Genomic DNA, 14,604 nt, shown 5'->3' on the forward strand with positions numbered 1-14,604 from the left:
CCGAGGCGGGTTGATCACTTGTGGCTAGGAGTTCGAGACCAGCCTGGCCAACATGGCGAAACATATGAAAAATACAACTGACAAACCAACCAACCAACCAAGCGACAACAAAACAGGTCTACCCTGGAGTCATACTCTAATTTTTTTTATTTTCCTCCCTTTCTGATCCTTTATCCCACTTTCTTTTTCTTCCTCTTCCTTCTCCTTCTTCTTTGTCAAATAGAGGATTGAGTTATTATCATTGATCCATACAAAGTCCCTCTCTCATTTATTTTCTTTAATTCCCACCCCCCATTTCTATTCCCCGTCTTCCCATGTGCAACCTTCCTCATATGTTTGATATGCATCTTTTTGTTTGTATGTACTTTTAGAAAATGTTTATTGTTTTGTGTGCAAAAAATAATAAAAAAAAAGAAAAAAAAAAGAAAGAAAATAAATAAATAAGTAAAAGCAGGAAAACCCACAAAACAGTTCAGTCTGTTTTGTGGGTTTTCCTGGTTGATGATATTTTAAATTGTGTTTAGATTTGCTAATAATTAAATTTTTTTTTTTTCAGAATCCTGTTTAATGTTAAAATAAATGTCCTAGAAATAGTTAAAATCAAACCATAAGAAACTGAGGTCTGGAATGTTTTCCACAAGGTTTATACACATGACACAATTACTCTTCCTGTGTGATAAAACTAATGATGAGGACTCCAGTAAAATCTCATTAAATAAACAGTATTTAAGAAGCTGAGATAATTCTAGCATAGGTAAGATCACGATCTTTGTACTTTTTCTAAGAAAGTGTTTGATAAATAAACTATAAATGAGAAAAAAAATCACTAGGGAACTATTAGTTTTCCTTAGGAAGTCCTTTCAGGAACTCTTGAAATTCTGTAGCAGCATTTATTTGCATATAAATGATGAACTAATTAAAAATGACTTTTATCTGTTTGTTAAAACAGGTCCAAAAGGAACTCTCCTTGAAAATTTCTGACAATCAGCTCATATTCTGAGAGAACTTAAAAATACATTTGTAGATATCAAAAAGAATTTTATAAATCAGATTTTAATTCACTTAAGCCTTTCAGATAATTATTCTGAATTAGAATTTTCACTGTGTTAAGCTATTTTACCTACCTACTGATAACTTTTTTATTTTTATTATTATACTTTAGGTTTTAGGGTACATGTGCACAATGTGCAGGTTTGTTACGTATGTATCCATGTGCCATGTTGTTTTGCTGCACCCATTAACTCGTGGCACATATACACCATGGAATACTATGCAGCCACAAAAAATGATGAGCTCATGTCCTTTGTAGGGACATGGATGAAACTGGAAAACATCATTCTCAGTAAACTATCGCAAGGACAAAAAACCAAACACCGCATGTTCTCACTCATAGGTGGGAATTGAACAATGAGAACTCATGGACACAGGAAGGGGAACATCACACTCCAGGGACTGTTGTGGGGTGGGGGGAGAGGGGAGGGACAGCATTAGGAGATATACCTAATGCTAAATGACGAGTTAATGGGTGCAGCTAATAATTAAAATTAACCAGCCCCTCACAATGGTTAAGAATGCTTTGGGAAAGATAGTGTGTAATCCCCATAAAAACCAAGAGAAAATGTAGACATCGTCCTTTCCCACTTCATCCAGCTCCTACTTAGTCAGAGCTGGTATTTAACTAGGGTCTCTCCTCACCTAAATCTATGCTCAGACTTCGGTGATCCTAGTAACGCAATAACTTCTACAGACCAGCATGATTCTCTGTGAGAATTTCACTTATATTATTTGTTAAAACTTGGGAGGGGTGTGGCACAGAGGGTACACAGATGCACGAATAGGACGTGGGCTTCAAATGCTTTGATGAACATTTCCATGGAAATTTTACAGATCTGTAGGTACTGTGAACAGAAATGAAAAGTCGAGGAAGCTTCACTCCCACAGTCCTAACCAAATCCAATCATCATTACTCTCACAGAAGAAATAATCAATGAGAAAATAAATCATTAAAGGATATCCAAAATAAGCTAGGTCAAATAAAACATCTTATATTTAATTACCTGAGGCTTCAAATAACCCAGGTATCAACACTCATTTCCTAAAATACCCTCCTAGTCTAACCACAACAAAGTAAAAAAACTCAGTTAAACTAAGATAAAAATAAAACATAAAATTAAATAAAAATGAGCTCACACACTTGGACTTTCTATAAAATAAAATGCTTGTCAAAAATTGCTTGAATCCAGGGCGTCTAAAATACTGACAGGAAAATCACAAGACAAATAAAAACCAACGGTAACACTGACTATTTGTTTTTTCAATGATGCTGCTACCTTCATCTCTGAATAACTTGGGACCAGAAGACCAGCCTGCTGGAGCAGGAAGAACTCCAATCTAGAAGTCAGGGACATGGGTTCTAGTTTAGTTGATGCTACTAGCTAGGTAGGTGGCCCTAAATAGGTCATTTACTTTGTTTTTTCTCTTTCCCAGGGTTTACTTTCCTTAATCAAGGGGCTGACTAGACCAGTTTTTCCTAAACTCACCTAACCATAAGAAGTACCCCAGGGAAACTGTAAACAACATGGATTCCAAAAGCCCTTTCCCAGTTCAGAGGTCTCTGGGTGAGGCCTAAGACCTTACTCTTATTAAGTGACCCAAGTAAATCTTTTTTTTTTTTTTTTTGAGATGGAGTTTCGCTCTTGTAGCCGAGGCTGGAATGCAATGGTGCGATCTCAGTTCACCACAGCCTCCACCTCCCGGGTTCAGGCAATTCTCCTGCCTCAGCCTCCCAAGTAGTTGGGATTACAGGCACGTGCCACCATGCCCGGCTAATTTTGTATTTTCAGTAGAGACAAGGTCTCTCCATGTTGGTCAGGCTGGTCTTGAATTCCCTTCCTCAGGTGATCCACCCGCCTCAGCCTCCCAAAGTGCCTGGATTACAGGCGTGAGCCACTGCGCCCAGCCCCAAGTAAATCTTATCATCAGGTAAATCTGGCAAACACTGGACTAGATAATCCTCAAGCTGCCGCCTTCCAGCTCTGATTCTGTACTATCTGGATATTTCATAATGGTGTTCTAAAAACACACAAAATTACAATCATTTAACATATGTTACTGCACAAAAATAAATGTACAAGATCATGAGAACAAATATATCCGCTCCCTGTGACACCATTCATACCTTTAAATACTAATAAAAACATCTTCTGGCCAGGCATGGTGGCATGCACCTGTAATCCCAGCACCTTGGAAGGCTCAGATGGGAGGATTGCTTGAGGCCAGGAGTTCAAGACCAGCCTGGGCAACATAGTAAGACCCTAACAAATACGTATAAAATAATTTAAAAAAAAAAAAAACTTCCTAGATTCAAGGCAAATACAACACTTAATTTGGTGAGAAAAAAATGTGTTTAATATTAAGCTCTCAGTATATTAACATGGAGAGATTTGCTGAGTTATAGAAAGAAATTACCTAATATCTTAGGTGAAAACTGTACAGTGCATTCTTTCCTTGAAGAACAACATTATCTGGTGATCCCACCTGTTCCTAAGAAAAAGCTAGAAAAGAGGCTGGCTAAGTCCCTAGCAGCTGTAAACAGCATGCTCTGCAATACTGGAATGCAACTGTTATAAAGCTAAAAGAAAAACAAGGAAACAGTAACTGGTTACGAATTCTTCAAATGCACCTCAGCATAGACAACTTGGTGGCCCAATCTTTTGGGAAGACGGTTTTGTCAGGTGGATGGAGAGCCTCCAACATGCTTTCCACACACAAAGGTGGCAGCCTTTCATTTTGCTTTTCCTTCCCCTACACTACATTGCTCTAGTTTTTCTAAAATTCTCATAATCCTCTAGTGTTATTTACTGAATTTATTCTCTTATTTAGACTTGTAAGTAACTACAAAACTAACACACACAAAAAAAGAGAAAGGCTCCTTGCATGGAATACAGAGAGCAGAGTTGTGTAAAGGATGCTCATTAGCAACCAGTTATACAGATAGATTCAAAAATGTAAATAAAAACCAAGATTAAAACACAAAACTGAGTTTGACCAATTACTATGTGACCCTTGCAACAGAAACAGATAAGAAACCAACAGTGAAACATGATTACATAATTTAGCTATGGGAAAAACAGCTGCAGAGCAGCCCATGGAAGAAGTACATTAGTATAGCACAATGTTAGTACAAAACATTTCCAAAGTGAATCTTGATGCTGGATATGCAAATACTGTCAACACAATTCTTTAGACTTAGAATCACACAGGCCAAAAAACTGATTTGTTTTAATGGCAAAAAAGGGGACACCAGTTGTTATGCACAACACCACAGAAGCACTGGGTTTAAAGCCATATATATGTTTAAACACATTTTTTTTTTCTATTGCCCAACAGGCTCTGAGGCAGTGTTGAGACAAAAGACTAAACCTCACACTCAGTAAAATAGAAATGTCAAACCAGGATCAAGGAGAGCAGCATAAGAGAGCAGGTTCTGGTGTCACAAAGACCTAAGTTAAAACCCCAAGGCACAAATTACTGTGCGACCTTGAACAAATCATTTCACCCAAGTCAATTTCCTCATTTGTAAAATGGAGACAATACTTCATTCAGCCATTGTGAGATTTAAACAAGGTGATTCATATAAAGCCCTAGCCCCTGTACCTGGCACAGAATACATAGGTAAGTAATAATCATCACCATCATCATGATCAAACTGTAAAATTAGCACAATTACTGTCTCGAATAAAGCCAAGAGTTTCCTGGTAGCCAGAGAAAAAAGACAATCACAGTTCGAATCCAGCCTGGGCAACACAGTGAGACCTTGTCTCTTGGTGAAAAAAAAAAGGAAGAAGAAAGAAGACATTCACATATACTAATATAAAGGTGGCTTTTCTTCCCACATTACAGAACATTCCATTTCCTCCTCCTTAATAAAGAACGACTCAGACTAATTCTGTACAGCTATATACAGGAAAGTCTTCAATATAGAAGTTCTTAATTAGGAAGGACAATTTTGTTTCTTTTTTTTTTTTTTTTTTTTTTGAGACAGGGTCTTTGTCTCCAAGGCTGGAGTGCAATGGCACCATCTCAGCTCATTGCAATCTCCGCCTCCCATGCTCAAGGGATCCTCCCAGGCTCAAGGAATCCTCCCACCTCAGGCCTCCCAAGGAGCTGGGACCACAGGCACACACCACCACGCCCAGCTTATTTTTGTATTTTTTGTAGGGACAGGGTGTCACCAGGTAGCCCAGGCTAGTCTCGAACTCTTGAGCTCAAGCCATCTGCCCACCTTGGCCTCCCAAAGGGCTGGGATTACAGGCATGAGCCACCATGCCTGGCCAAAAGGGTAATTTTCAATGAGATCTGGATTTATGATCTAACTGGTTTGGGGAGTTACAGTTGGTATTGTTGGGGGTGTTTTTTTGTTTTGTTTTGTTTTGGGTTTTCTTTTGTAAATGAGGAATTTAGAAGAGAGGTAGAGGAAGAAAAAGTCTTCAAACCATTCAATACACCGTTATTCAGCAGAGAAAAATAGAAGGTGGATTGTTAACATTATGTCATAATTGATTTAGAAAATGAAGACATGAAAATCAGGTAAAATGTTTTAACTCAGAGGTAAAAAAAAAGAACAATATAACTGACAGTAAGGTTAAAGTAACCAAACTAATAATAAAAAAAAAATCCAAGAAAGGGAAGGTGAAAAAATCAATTGTTCCCATAGTATAAGTAACAAATATCCATTCTGTCCTTCTAAGATCATGGCTTAAATTTCCCATTTGCAACCAACTATCTTTGCCTGCTGTTCCGAATATGCCACTAGCCTGAATGTATGCCTTTAACTTGGACTATCTTCTTAACCAAATATATCATTCTAGTTAAAGACAAAAATTAAATCTTGTGCATTATTATTTTTCTAGAATTCATGGGGAAATATTAGTAATTCCAACATTTAAAGAACACATTTCAAAAAAATACTGAGTGGTAATTCTGAAGGAAAAACAGCTCCTCATGAAAATAAATCCATCACAGAAAAATTGTTCAAGGTCAATCAAGCACAAATTTCAAAATAATACGAATTTTGAAATTTTGAGTAAGGGTAGGATTAAGGAGCTGTGAGGTGGAAAACTAAATTCTCAAGGTAAAAAGATACAGAAGTGAAGAAAAGACTTCAGCAAGAAGTACAAACTAGTGTCATCAATTCATGAGTAAATGTGCAAAATTCTAAGTAATAAAAAACTCATGCAATAGATCATCTGTATTAATATTGAGAAATTTAGCAATAGAAAGACTTTTAGAGGCATTTCCAAACATCCCAATATATCTTTCTGTATCACAGATATTACTGCAAAATGAAAGAAGTTAGATGCTCTAATTAACAACTTAGTGGTGAAAGAATGACACCCCCAAAAGAAGCTATGTCACCTAGAGATACTGGACATTTTCTTTTTACTATTTAAGGAACCAGAAGAACCTCCTTCTGCTTTTAAATGCAAATTTACCAATCTTCAAAGCACATTCTACCCTGTTTCTTTATATAAAAATTACTACAATGTGATTCTGTTCTAGAGAGGACATCATTCAACCAGAAAAAATGGCATTAGGACAACCATACACTCTTTGAGTATGTTCAGATCATCACATCCAGTGAGCTGTCACCAGGTACATTTCACCTTCTTCAGAGGAGAGACTACTACCAGTGATCAAAATTCTATTTGAAGAAGGAAAACTTTGTTTTGAGGACTATCAGGTCACGAAAGGTTACATACACATTTCAATACCCGCACATGCACTAGCATCATAATAATTCAAAAACTCAGCATCCCTTGGTTTTCAAATAACGCTATTTACTGGAAACATTCAGAACTTCAATAACAATAGTACGAGTTGCTATTTACCTGTTCATTATATGGTCAAACGAACAAATGTAAATGATGTATTGTATAAGCACCTTGGAACTGACGGAGACATACTTCAATTTAATGTATCGGATGATCAAGGTGGAAAAAAAGAACACGTTAAACTGAAAGAGTCAAGATATAAATAAGCCCCAATAGAGGGATTCATCCCACTGTTAAAGGTTCAAGCTTTCTCCCAAAATCACACTTGGTTTGGGCAACTGTAACTGTTGTCAGATAAATGTAAACAAATAGTGAAGACAGCTACAGGACATAAAGCCTCTAAACAAAAGGCTGGCTAACCTCTAATCTTTCCAAGTTACATATTAGCAACTTTAATTTAAAACAACAACAACAACAACAACAACAACTCTTTTCTAGCTAAGAGAAGTCACATCCAAAATGGGTGATTTTTTTGGCGATACTTAGTTTATCCCACCCCTTACCCTCAAAGGCAGACCTCAATCTTCCCCACAAGTTGCCAGGCAAGCAGGAACAGAAGCTATAGAAAATGTACTTCGATCTTGAAAGGCCAGTGTGGATGTTTAAGGAGGAGGAAAAGGACTGCACTGGGTTTACAAAAGCTATTTACATGTTTTCCAAATGCCTGTGATTAAAGTCAACCAAATGGCATGGCATCAGCCAGCCCCTACCTTCACCTACCCACTGAGAACCCAGACAATGAAGGCGGCAGACCCCTCAAGGACAGAGGCCCACACACGGGACCAAAAAAAAAAAAAAAAAAGTGTCATGCACAGAAATTACACAGCCTGCTTTTTGATAATGGGAAAAAGTAAGTGATGGCAGTCTTGTGCTTTAAAATAACCTAGTAGCACTTATTAGTTCAATCCATCCCCAAATCCACGCCACCCTTTCAACTTTGCAATTAAGAGAGAGAAGGAGAAATCCCGGTCAACTCGCCTTGGGGGGTTGGTCTGAGGGTAGAGGACTCAAGTAGGGAGGAGGATGGAGAGAGAAAGAGCAAGCCAATGAAAGAGACCAAAATTTCCCACCTTTCTTAAATTCTTCCAGCATAGCGTCCAACTTGGTGTCATTGAAAACAAAGTGCAAGGGGTGGTTATAAAATTTGGTGATGGTTTTCAGGGGGGTACAGTCATCTGGATCCACAAAGGCCAAGTCTTTGACAAACAGCAGGTCCACGATATTGGAGCGCTCCCCCTCAAACACTGGAATGCGAGTGTAGCCGCTCTCCATGATCTCAGACATGGTGTTGAAGTCCAGGATGGCTTCGCCGGTGATCATGAAGCAGTCCCGGAGTGGGGTCATCACGTCCTCCACCGTCTTGGTGCGGAGCTCCAGCGCCCCTTGGATGATGTTCAGCTCCTCCTTAACCAGGTCGTTGTAGGGGTCGGTGACCCGGAGCATCTCCAGCAGTTTTTCCCGGTTATAGACGGTGCCTATCTCCTGGCCCAGGACGCAGTCCAGCAGCTTGCTGACCGGGTAGGAAGCGGGGAAGGTCATCATCATGAAAAACTTGGTGAGGAAGATGGTGTTGGCCCCCACAGCCAGGCCGTGCCGGGAGCAGATGGCCTGGGGCACGATCTCCCCGAAGATGACGATACCGATGGTGGAGACCACCACGGCCACGAGGCCCGAGCCGGCGATGTCGTCGAGCAGGATGGTGAGCGTGGTGTTGACCAGCACGTTGCCCAGCAGCAGAGAGCACAGCAGGTAGTTGCCCTGCCTGCGCACCGGCTCGATGCGCTTGGCGTAATTCTTCTCCTTCTCCGTGCCGCAGTTCTGCACGATGCGCAGCTCCATCGGGTCCAGGGCCATGAGCCCCAGGTTGAGGCCGCTGAACATGCCCGACAGGCACAGCAGCAGCGAAATGAAGATCACCTGCAGCCAGAAGGGCAGCAGGAACTTCTTCTCTTCGCCTACGATCATCTTGGTGTCCTCGCCGTCGTGGTAAATCCAGGTGGTCTCGGCCCACGGGGGCGGCGGCAGCCCGGCCACCCCCGAGCCGCCCTTGCCCCCGACGGCGCCACCCGCGGACCCCGAGCCGCCGGCGCCCAGGGCGGGCGTGGAGAGCGACGTGCACAGGTAATAGGATTTGCTCTTCTCCATCTTGCGTAGCGGTTTGATCTCGATCTCGATGATGCCCGAGGTGCGGCGGTTGAGAATGATGTGGGGCAAGATGATGATGTCTGAGGTGCGGATGCCGCAGCGCTGGGGGCCGCTGTCCGGCTCTGGCGGCGCGGGGCCCCCCAGCCCGCGCTCCCCCGGGCTGTGGCGCCGCCGCTCGTGCTCGGTGAAGGCGATGCGGGACCACGTCTCGTTATTGATGTTCTGCCCGTACACCCGCAGCTTGACCCGGGTCCGTTCGCTCACCCTCAGCGCCCCCCCTTCCATGAACGACACGTCGTTCGTGTCCTCCAGTCGCAGCCCGATGATCACCGTCTCCTCATTCTCGCCCACCGCTGCGCAGCCGCCCGCACCGCAGCAGCAGCTCAGCAGGAGCAACGGCAGCAGCCGCCCCGCAGCCGCCTGCAGGACCCCCCGGCCGCGGGCGCTGAGGCTGCGGCGCGCCGCCATCTTCCAAGTGGGCAGTGCGGCGGCTGCCTGCCCGCCCGCCATCTTTACTTTGGGTTCACAAGCGCCACAGCCAATCATAGGGTGGCTGCTCCAGCTGCGGCTTCATCCTTTCCACCCGGCAGCGCGAGCGCAGGTACCGGCCCCTGGGCGAGACTGCAACGGAGCGTCCGCGGCCAGTGCTCAGCAGTTCGCCTCCCTGACTGACACTGACTCGACCTCGGCCAGCTGAGGAACCCCGAGGCTCGCGGGAGGGAACAGAGGGAGGGAGAGGAGCGCCGGCTGCTCCCGCGAGAGGCAGGCCGACCAGCCAATCACAAGCGGGTGCCCGCCCTCCCAGCCAGGGGGCTGGAATGGGGGCGTGACCGTGTGCCGCTCCGCGGACCAATGGCAAGGTAGGTGGGTGGGGCGACGAGAGCCACCGTCCGCGTCTGCACGCCAAGTTTCCAACTGAAAGGCGCGTGACTCTTGTGTATGTGCGAGGGGAGGGGGCGTGGCCATCTGGGACTCGAGAGCCAGTCAAAGATGAGAGCCGTAGGAAAAGGGGCGTGGCATCCGTCCTGCTGCCAATGGGAAGGAGCCGTCCCTGGGGGCCCGCGCTCCCCGGGAGGCCCTGTAGTAGATCCCGGAGCCTGGACCGGCTGGGTTTGGACTAAAGCCCTGCGGCGCAAGGCGGCAGGTTCCCGGTGCTTCGGCTTACTGGCTCTCCAGTTCTCAATTCGTGGGCAGAAAGCCGCGCGCCCTTCTGCCCCGGAAGCCCGAGAAGCCAACTAGAGGCGGCTTGAGATGCACACAGCCTAAAAAGCCGGGGCACCGGCCGCTCTCCCCAACTCCACCTGCGCGGCGCTCCGCCGGGGTAAGCGGCGTCAGTGGCCCCGGCACAGCTGCCGACCAGCAATCCTCGCGCCTCGAGACTCCTAGGGTACGCGCTCTCTGCGGTTCGCGATCACGTGGCGCCACCTGCGGGCCGCATGAGCGCCCTGCAACGCTTTCCAGGTCCGCGGCATACCCCAAAAGGTGTGCAGAAGTTACGGATGGAGCGGTCGGGGGACAGTTCCCCAAATTTCCTAGTCATAGAAACCCTACATATTATTGCTAGAAGTATATACTTCCTAGACCTTTTCCCATATTTACAGAGTGGGAAGGGCCCCGAATCTGTATTCCCAACAGGAACTCAGGTAAGTTAAGGAAATGGGAGGGGGCAAGCATCCTAAACAGACCCACAGAGGCTCATTCTTAATCACACTGACCGAACTCTGCTAGGGTCTTAGGTCACTCAAGAGCAAAAAGTTCTGGAAACCTAGCTCCCCAGTACTCCCATCGTCACCTGGAGGTGCCAAATTGGTCTTTTCCTTGAAACTTAAAACATTAAAAATGTTTAATGTTTCTCTACCTCTTTTGTATTCTACAAGCACATTCCGCGCCCCCCCACCACTGCTTTTGTAAATGCATCAAACGTCTCTGATTAATTTCTGGTATGAGTAATTTCTGGAATGATTGCAGTGGCCTCCTAACTGATGTTTCCTCTTCGACACCTGCTCCTTTCCCTTCTCAACCCAGCAGCAAGTGATCTTGTCCATGAGATTCTGTTGCTCCCTTGGCTGAAACGCCTCCATTGGCTTCCCATCTCATCCTAGAGAAAGCCAAAGTACCTACAACATCCTACTAGGCTGGAAGGTCTGCTACCTCCCGTTACTTCTCAGACCTCATTACCTGCTGCTCTCCTAGTGGAAGGAGACTGATAATAAGCCAAATTAACTTCTCTTCAAGCTGTTTCTCCATCACTCCAGGGATTTTCCCTTCCGAGCCTTTGCTCTTGCTGTTTGTTTCCTGGGCTTGGGACTGTCTTCCCCCAGATGTCAGCATAGCCTTGTTGTTCACCTCCTTTAGTGCTTTGCTCAAAAGCCATCTGATTTTAAACTTGCAGAAAACACTCCCTCTATGCCGCATCTACTGTATTTTTCTTGAAAGCAAAGATCACTTTCTAATATACTATGTAAATTATTGATTTGGTTTCTTATCTGTCTTCTTCCACTAGAACTTAAGCTCCCTGAGGGCAGAAAGTGTGTCTGTTCACTGCTGTATCACAGGGGCCTAGAAGAATAGTAGATATATAGATAGATAGATGTATATTATATACATATATATATTTTATATATATATATATTTTTTTGAAAATCGGAGTCTCATTCTGTCACCCAGGTTGGAGTGCAGTGGTGCAATCTCGGCTCACTGCAACCTCTGCCTCCTAGGTTCAAAGGATTCTCTCTTGCCTCAGCTTCCCAAGTAGCTGGGACTACAGGCATGCACCACTTCGCCCAGCTAATTTTTGTATTTTTAGTAGAGACGGGGTTTCACTATATGTTGGCTAGGCTGGTCTCAAACTCCGGACCTCAGGTGATCCACCCACTTGGGCCTCCCAAAGTGCTTGGATTACAGGCGTGAGCCACCACGCCTGGCCCTAGATATTCTTTATTCTTTTTTTAAAACAAACAAACAAACAAAACAGGGTCTCACTCTGTCATCCAGGCTAGAGAGTGCAGTGGCACCATCATGGCTCACTGCAGTCTCCACTTCCTGGGCTCAGCCTCCCAAGTAGCTGGGACTACCAGCACATGCCACCACATCTGCCTAATTTTTTTTTTTTTAATTTTTACTAGGGACGGTTTCGCCATGTTCCCAGGCTGGTCTCAAACTTCTTGCCTCAAGAGATCCTCCTTCCTTGGCCTCCCAAAGTGCTGGGATTACATGTATGAGCCACCAGGCCTGGCCAATGATAGATATTCAAAACAGTATATGTAGAATGTTAAACAAATGAAAGTATTTATTCTGATTATTTTAAACAATGTCCTGAATCTAGTTTCCAGCCCTTCCATTTCTGATGCTGCTTCCCCTACCCCAAGTCTCATACTGCTATATTTGAAAAGTAAGTTCAGATGAAGAAAACCAGGCTGGGCACGGTGGCTCACGCCTGTAATTCCAGCACTTTGGGAGGCCGAGGCGGGCGGATCACCTGAGGTCAGGAGTTCAAGACCAGCCTGACCAACATGGAGAAACACTGTCTCTACTAAAAATACAAAATTAGCCGGGCGTAGTGGCACATGCCTATAATCCCAGCTACTAGGGAGGCTGAGGCAGGAGAATTGCTTGAACCTGGGAGGCGGAGGTTGCGGTGAGCCGAGATCGTGCCATTGCACTCCAGCCTGGGCAACAAGAGTGAAACTCCGTCTCAAAAAACAAAGCAAAACAAAACAAAAAACAGATTAAGAAAACCACCCACAGGCTCAGGCTTGGCATGCATTTATAAGAATGGCATTATGGAAGTTTCCAAGAAAAAAATGATTTTTAAGGATATTTGGCAAAGGTTAAGGATAGACATGATCCTTCTAACGCAGTGGATTGAAAATAAACCATTTTAACTTCATAAAAAGTGGAAATATTACAAATGTTTTTAAGGGATCTAAGAGAGAAGACAGGCTCTCAAATGCTGAAAGTACATGTGTGGAATAGGAGTGAAGCGGGGGGAGGAGGAGCTTGCCAACCCTACAGACATTTCCTGTGCATTTCAGAGAAAGCTACAACAGGAAAATGTGACATTCAGCAATTTAGAAGCAAGTTAGAAATTCAGGACCTCATAGAAAAAAAGGTCAGAAAGGACACCCAGACAACTTACAATATTTAAAAAAAAAAAAAAAACTCAAATTCACACAGAGGGTTGCTGAATGATCCTGGGTGGTTGGTGGGGGGTTATACTCTACATGTATACTCAAGACACACAGAGCAATCTAGATGCCTAAGCCAAGTAATTGTTCCTTAGCAAGAGGGATCTTCAAGTTTGGAGGCTTTTTGGCTTCAGTAGTTACTCTCTCTTTTTTTTTTTTTTGTTTTTGTTTTTGAGAAGGAGTTTCACTCTTGTCACCCAGGCTAAAGTGCAGTGCAGCAGCATGATCTCGGCTCACTGCAAGCTCTGCCTCCCAGGTTCAAGCAATTCTCCTGCCTCAGCCTCCCAAGTAGCTGGGATTACAGGCGCCTGCCACCACGCCTGGCTAATTTTTTGTATTTTTAGTAGAGACGAGGTTTTGCCATGTTGGGCAGGCTGGTCTCGAACTCCTGACCTCAGGTGATCTGCCTGCCTCGGCTTCCCAAAGTGCTGGGATTACAGGCGTGAGCCACCATGCCCCGCTGTTACCCTCTCTTTAGTGAGGACCTGCTATAGAGCAGGCTTATGGTGACTTCCAGGGGCTTCCCAGCCCATCCATTTGTTTAAATGGAGGGCAAGGTCAACACCTGCCTCTAGGGATCTCTTCTGAAATCTGGAAGAAAAACAAAAATGAGACTCCTGAATTATGATATTTCACCTCCATAAAGGGGGACAAAAGGCCCAAGATTGCTAAATGGTTGCTGCTGCTGCCCAATCCTATTTAAGTTCTGACGGTCTGACCTTGGGCAAGTCATTTAGATAAAGCTAGAACCACACACTTTCCCTAACTAACCCTCTCTTTCCAGAATCCTTCACTAGATACTAAAAGGGAAGGGTGACTTCAATTTTCTCATCTGCAAAAGATAAGCCCCCAAGTCTGCAGGTTCAGGGATTTGGAAGGCATTGCATCCAGACTTAAATGTCTTTTAATGTTTGATGAGTTTGATTTTCTTAAAGATGGCAAGTAAAACACTAAATGTCATTCTACACGTTTTGTTGCTGAACATAAAGCTGATTTTATAGAGAAGCTTTTCTTTTTTCCAAAAATTGCCTACTTATAAAAAGTATTGTATTTATTGCTTCAACGGTATCATTTCCTTTTTCTTTTTAGGGAACAGAGTCTCACTCTGTTGCCCAGGCTGGAGTGCAGTGGCACAATCATAGCTCACCGCAGCCTCAAACTCCTAGGCTCAAACTCAAGCAATCTTCCTTCCTCAGCCTCCTGAGTAGCTGAAGCTATAGGCACAAGCTAATGCACCAGGCTCCAACAACGACATTTTAATCACACCAAAACACAAGATCTTGGCTGGCCATGGTGGCTCATGCATGTAATCCCACAACTTTGGGAGGCCGAGGCAGGAGGATAACTTGAGCCCAGGAGTTCAAGACTAGCCTGGGCAACATAGTAAGACACTGTCTACCAAAAATAAAATAAAATATTAGCTGGGCATGGTGGCATGT

General features: G+C 44.2%; 1 protein-coding gene across 5 annotated transcripts in view; it reads right to left on the bottom strand.

The window, feature by feature from the left end:
* The window catches only part of CNNM2 (cyclin and CBS domain divalent metal cation transport mediator 2), a 168,861-nt gene extending 157,492 nt beyond the window's left edge, over positions 1-11,369 (bottom strand). For 3 of the 5 annotated variants that reach the window (XR_004028796.1, XM_030807515.1, XM_030807512.1), the window contains exon 1: positions 7,904-11,369. Coding sequence is in view for 4 of the 5 variants with exons in the window: in XM_030807515.1 (XP_030663375.1) it covers positions 7,904-9,524 (1,621 nt within the window). In the remaining variant the exon portion in view is untranslated. The remainder of the gene's footprint in view (positions 1-7,903) is intronic. The other 2 variants (XM_003255415.3, XM_012505726.2) reach the window with 2 other exon arrangements.
* Between the last annotated feature and the right edge of the window lie 3,235 nt (positions 11,370-14,604).

Source organism: Nomascus leucogenys, chromosome 3, assembly GCF_006542625.1.
Source record: "Nomascus leucogenys isolate Asia chromosome 3, Asia_NLE_v1, whole genome shotgun sequence".
Taxonomy (NCBI): domain Eukaryota; kingdom Metazoa; phylum Chordata; class Mammalia; order Primates; family Hylobatidae; genus Nomascus; species Nomascus leucogenys.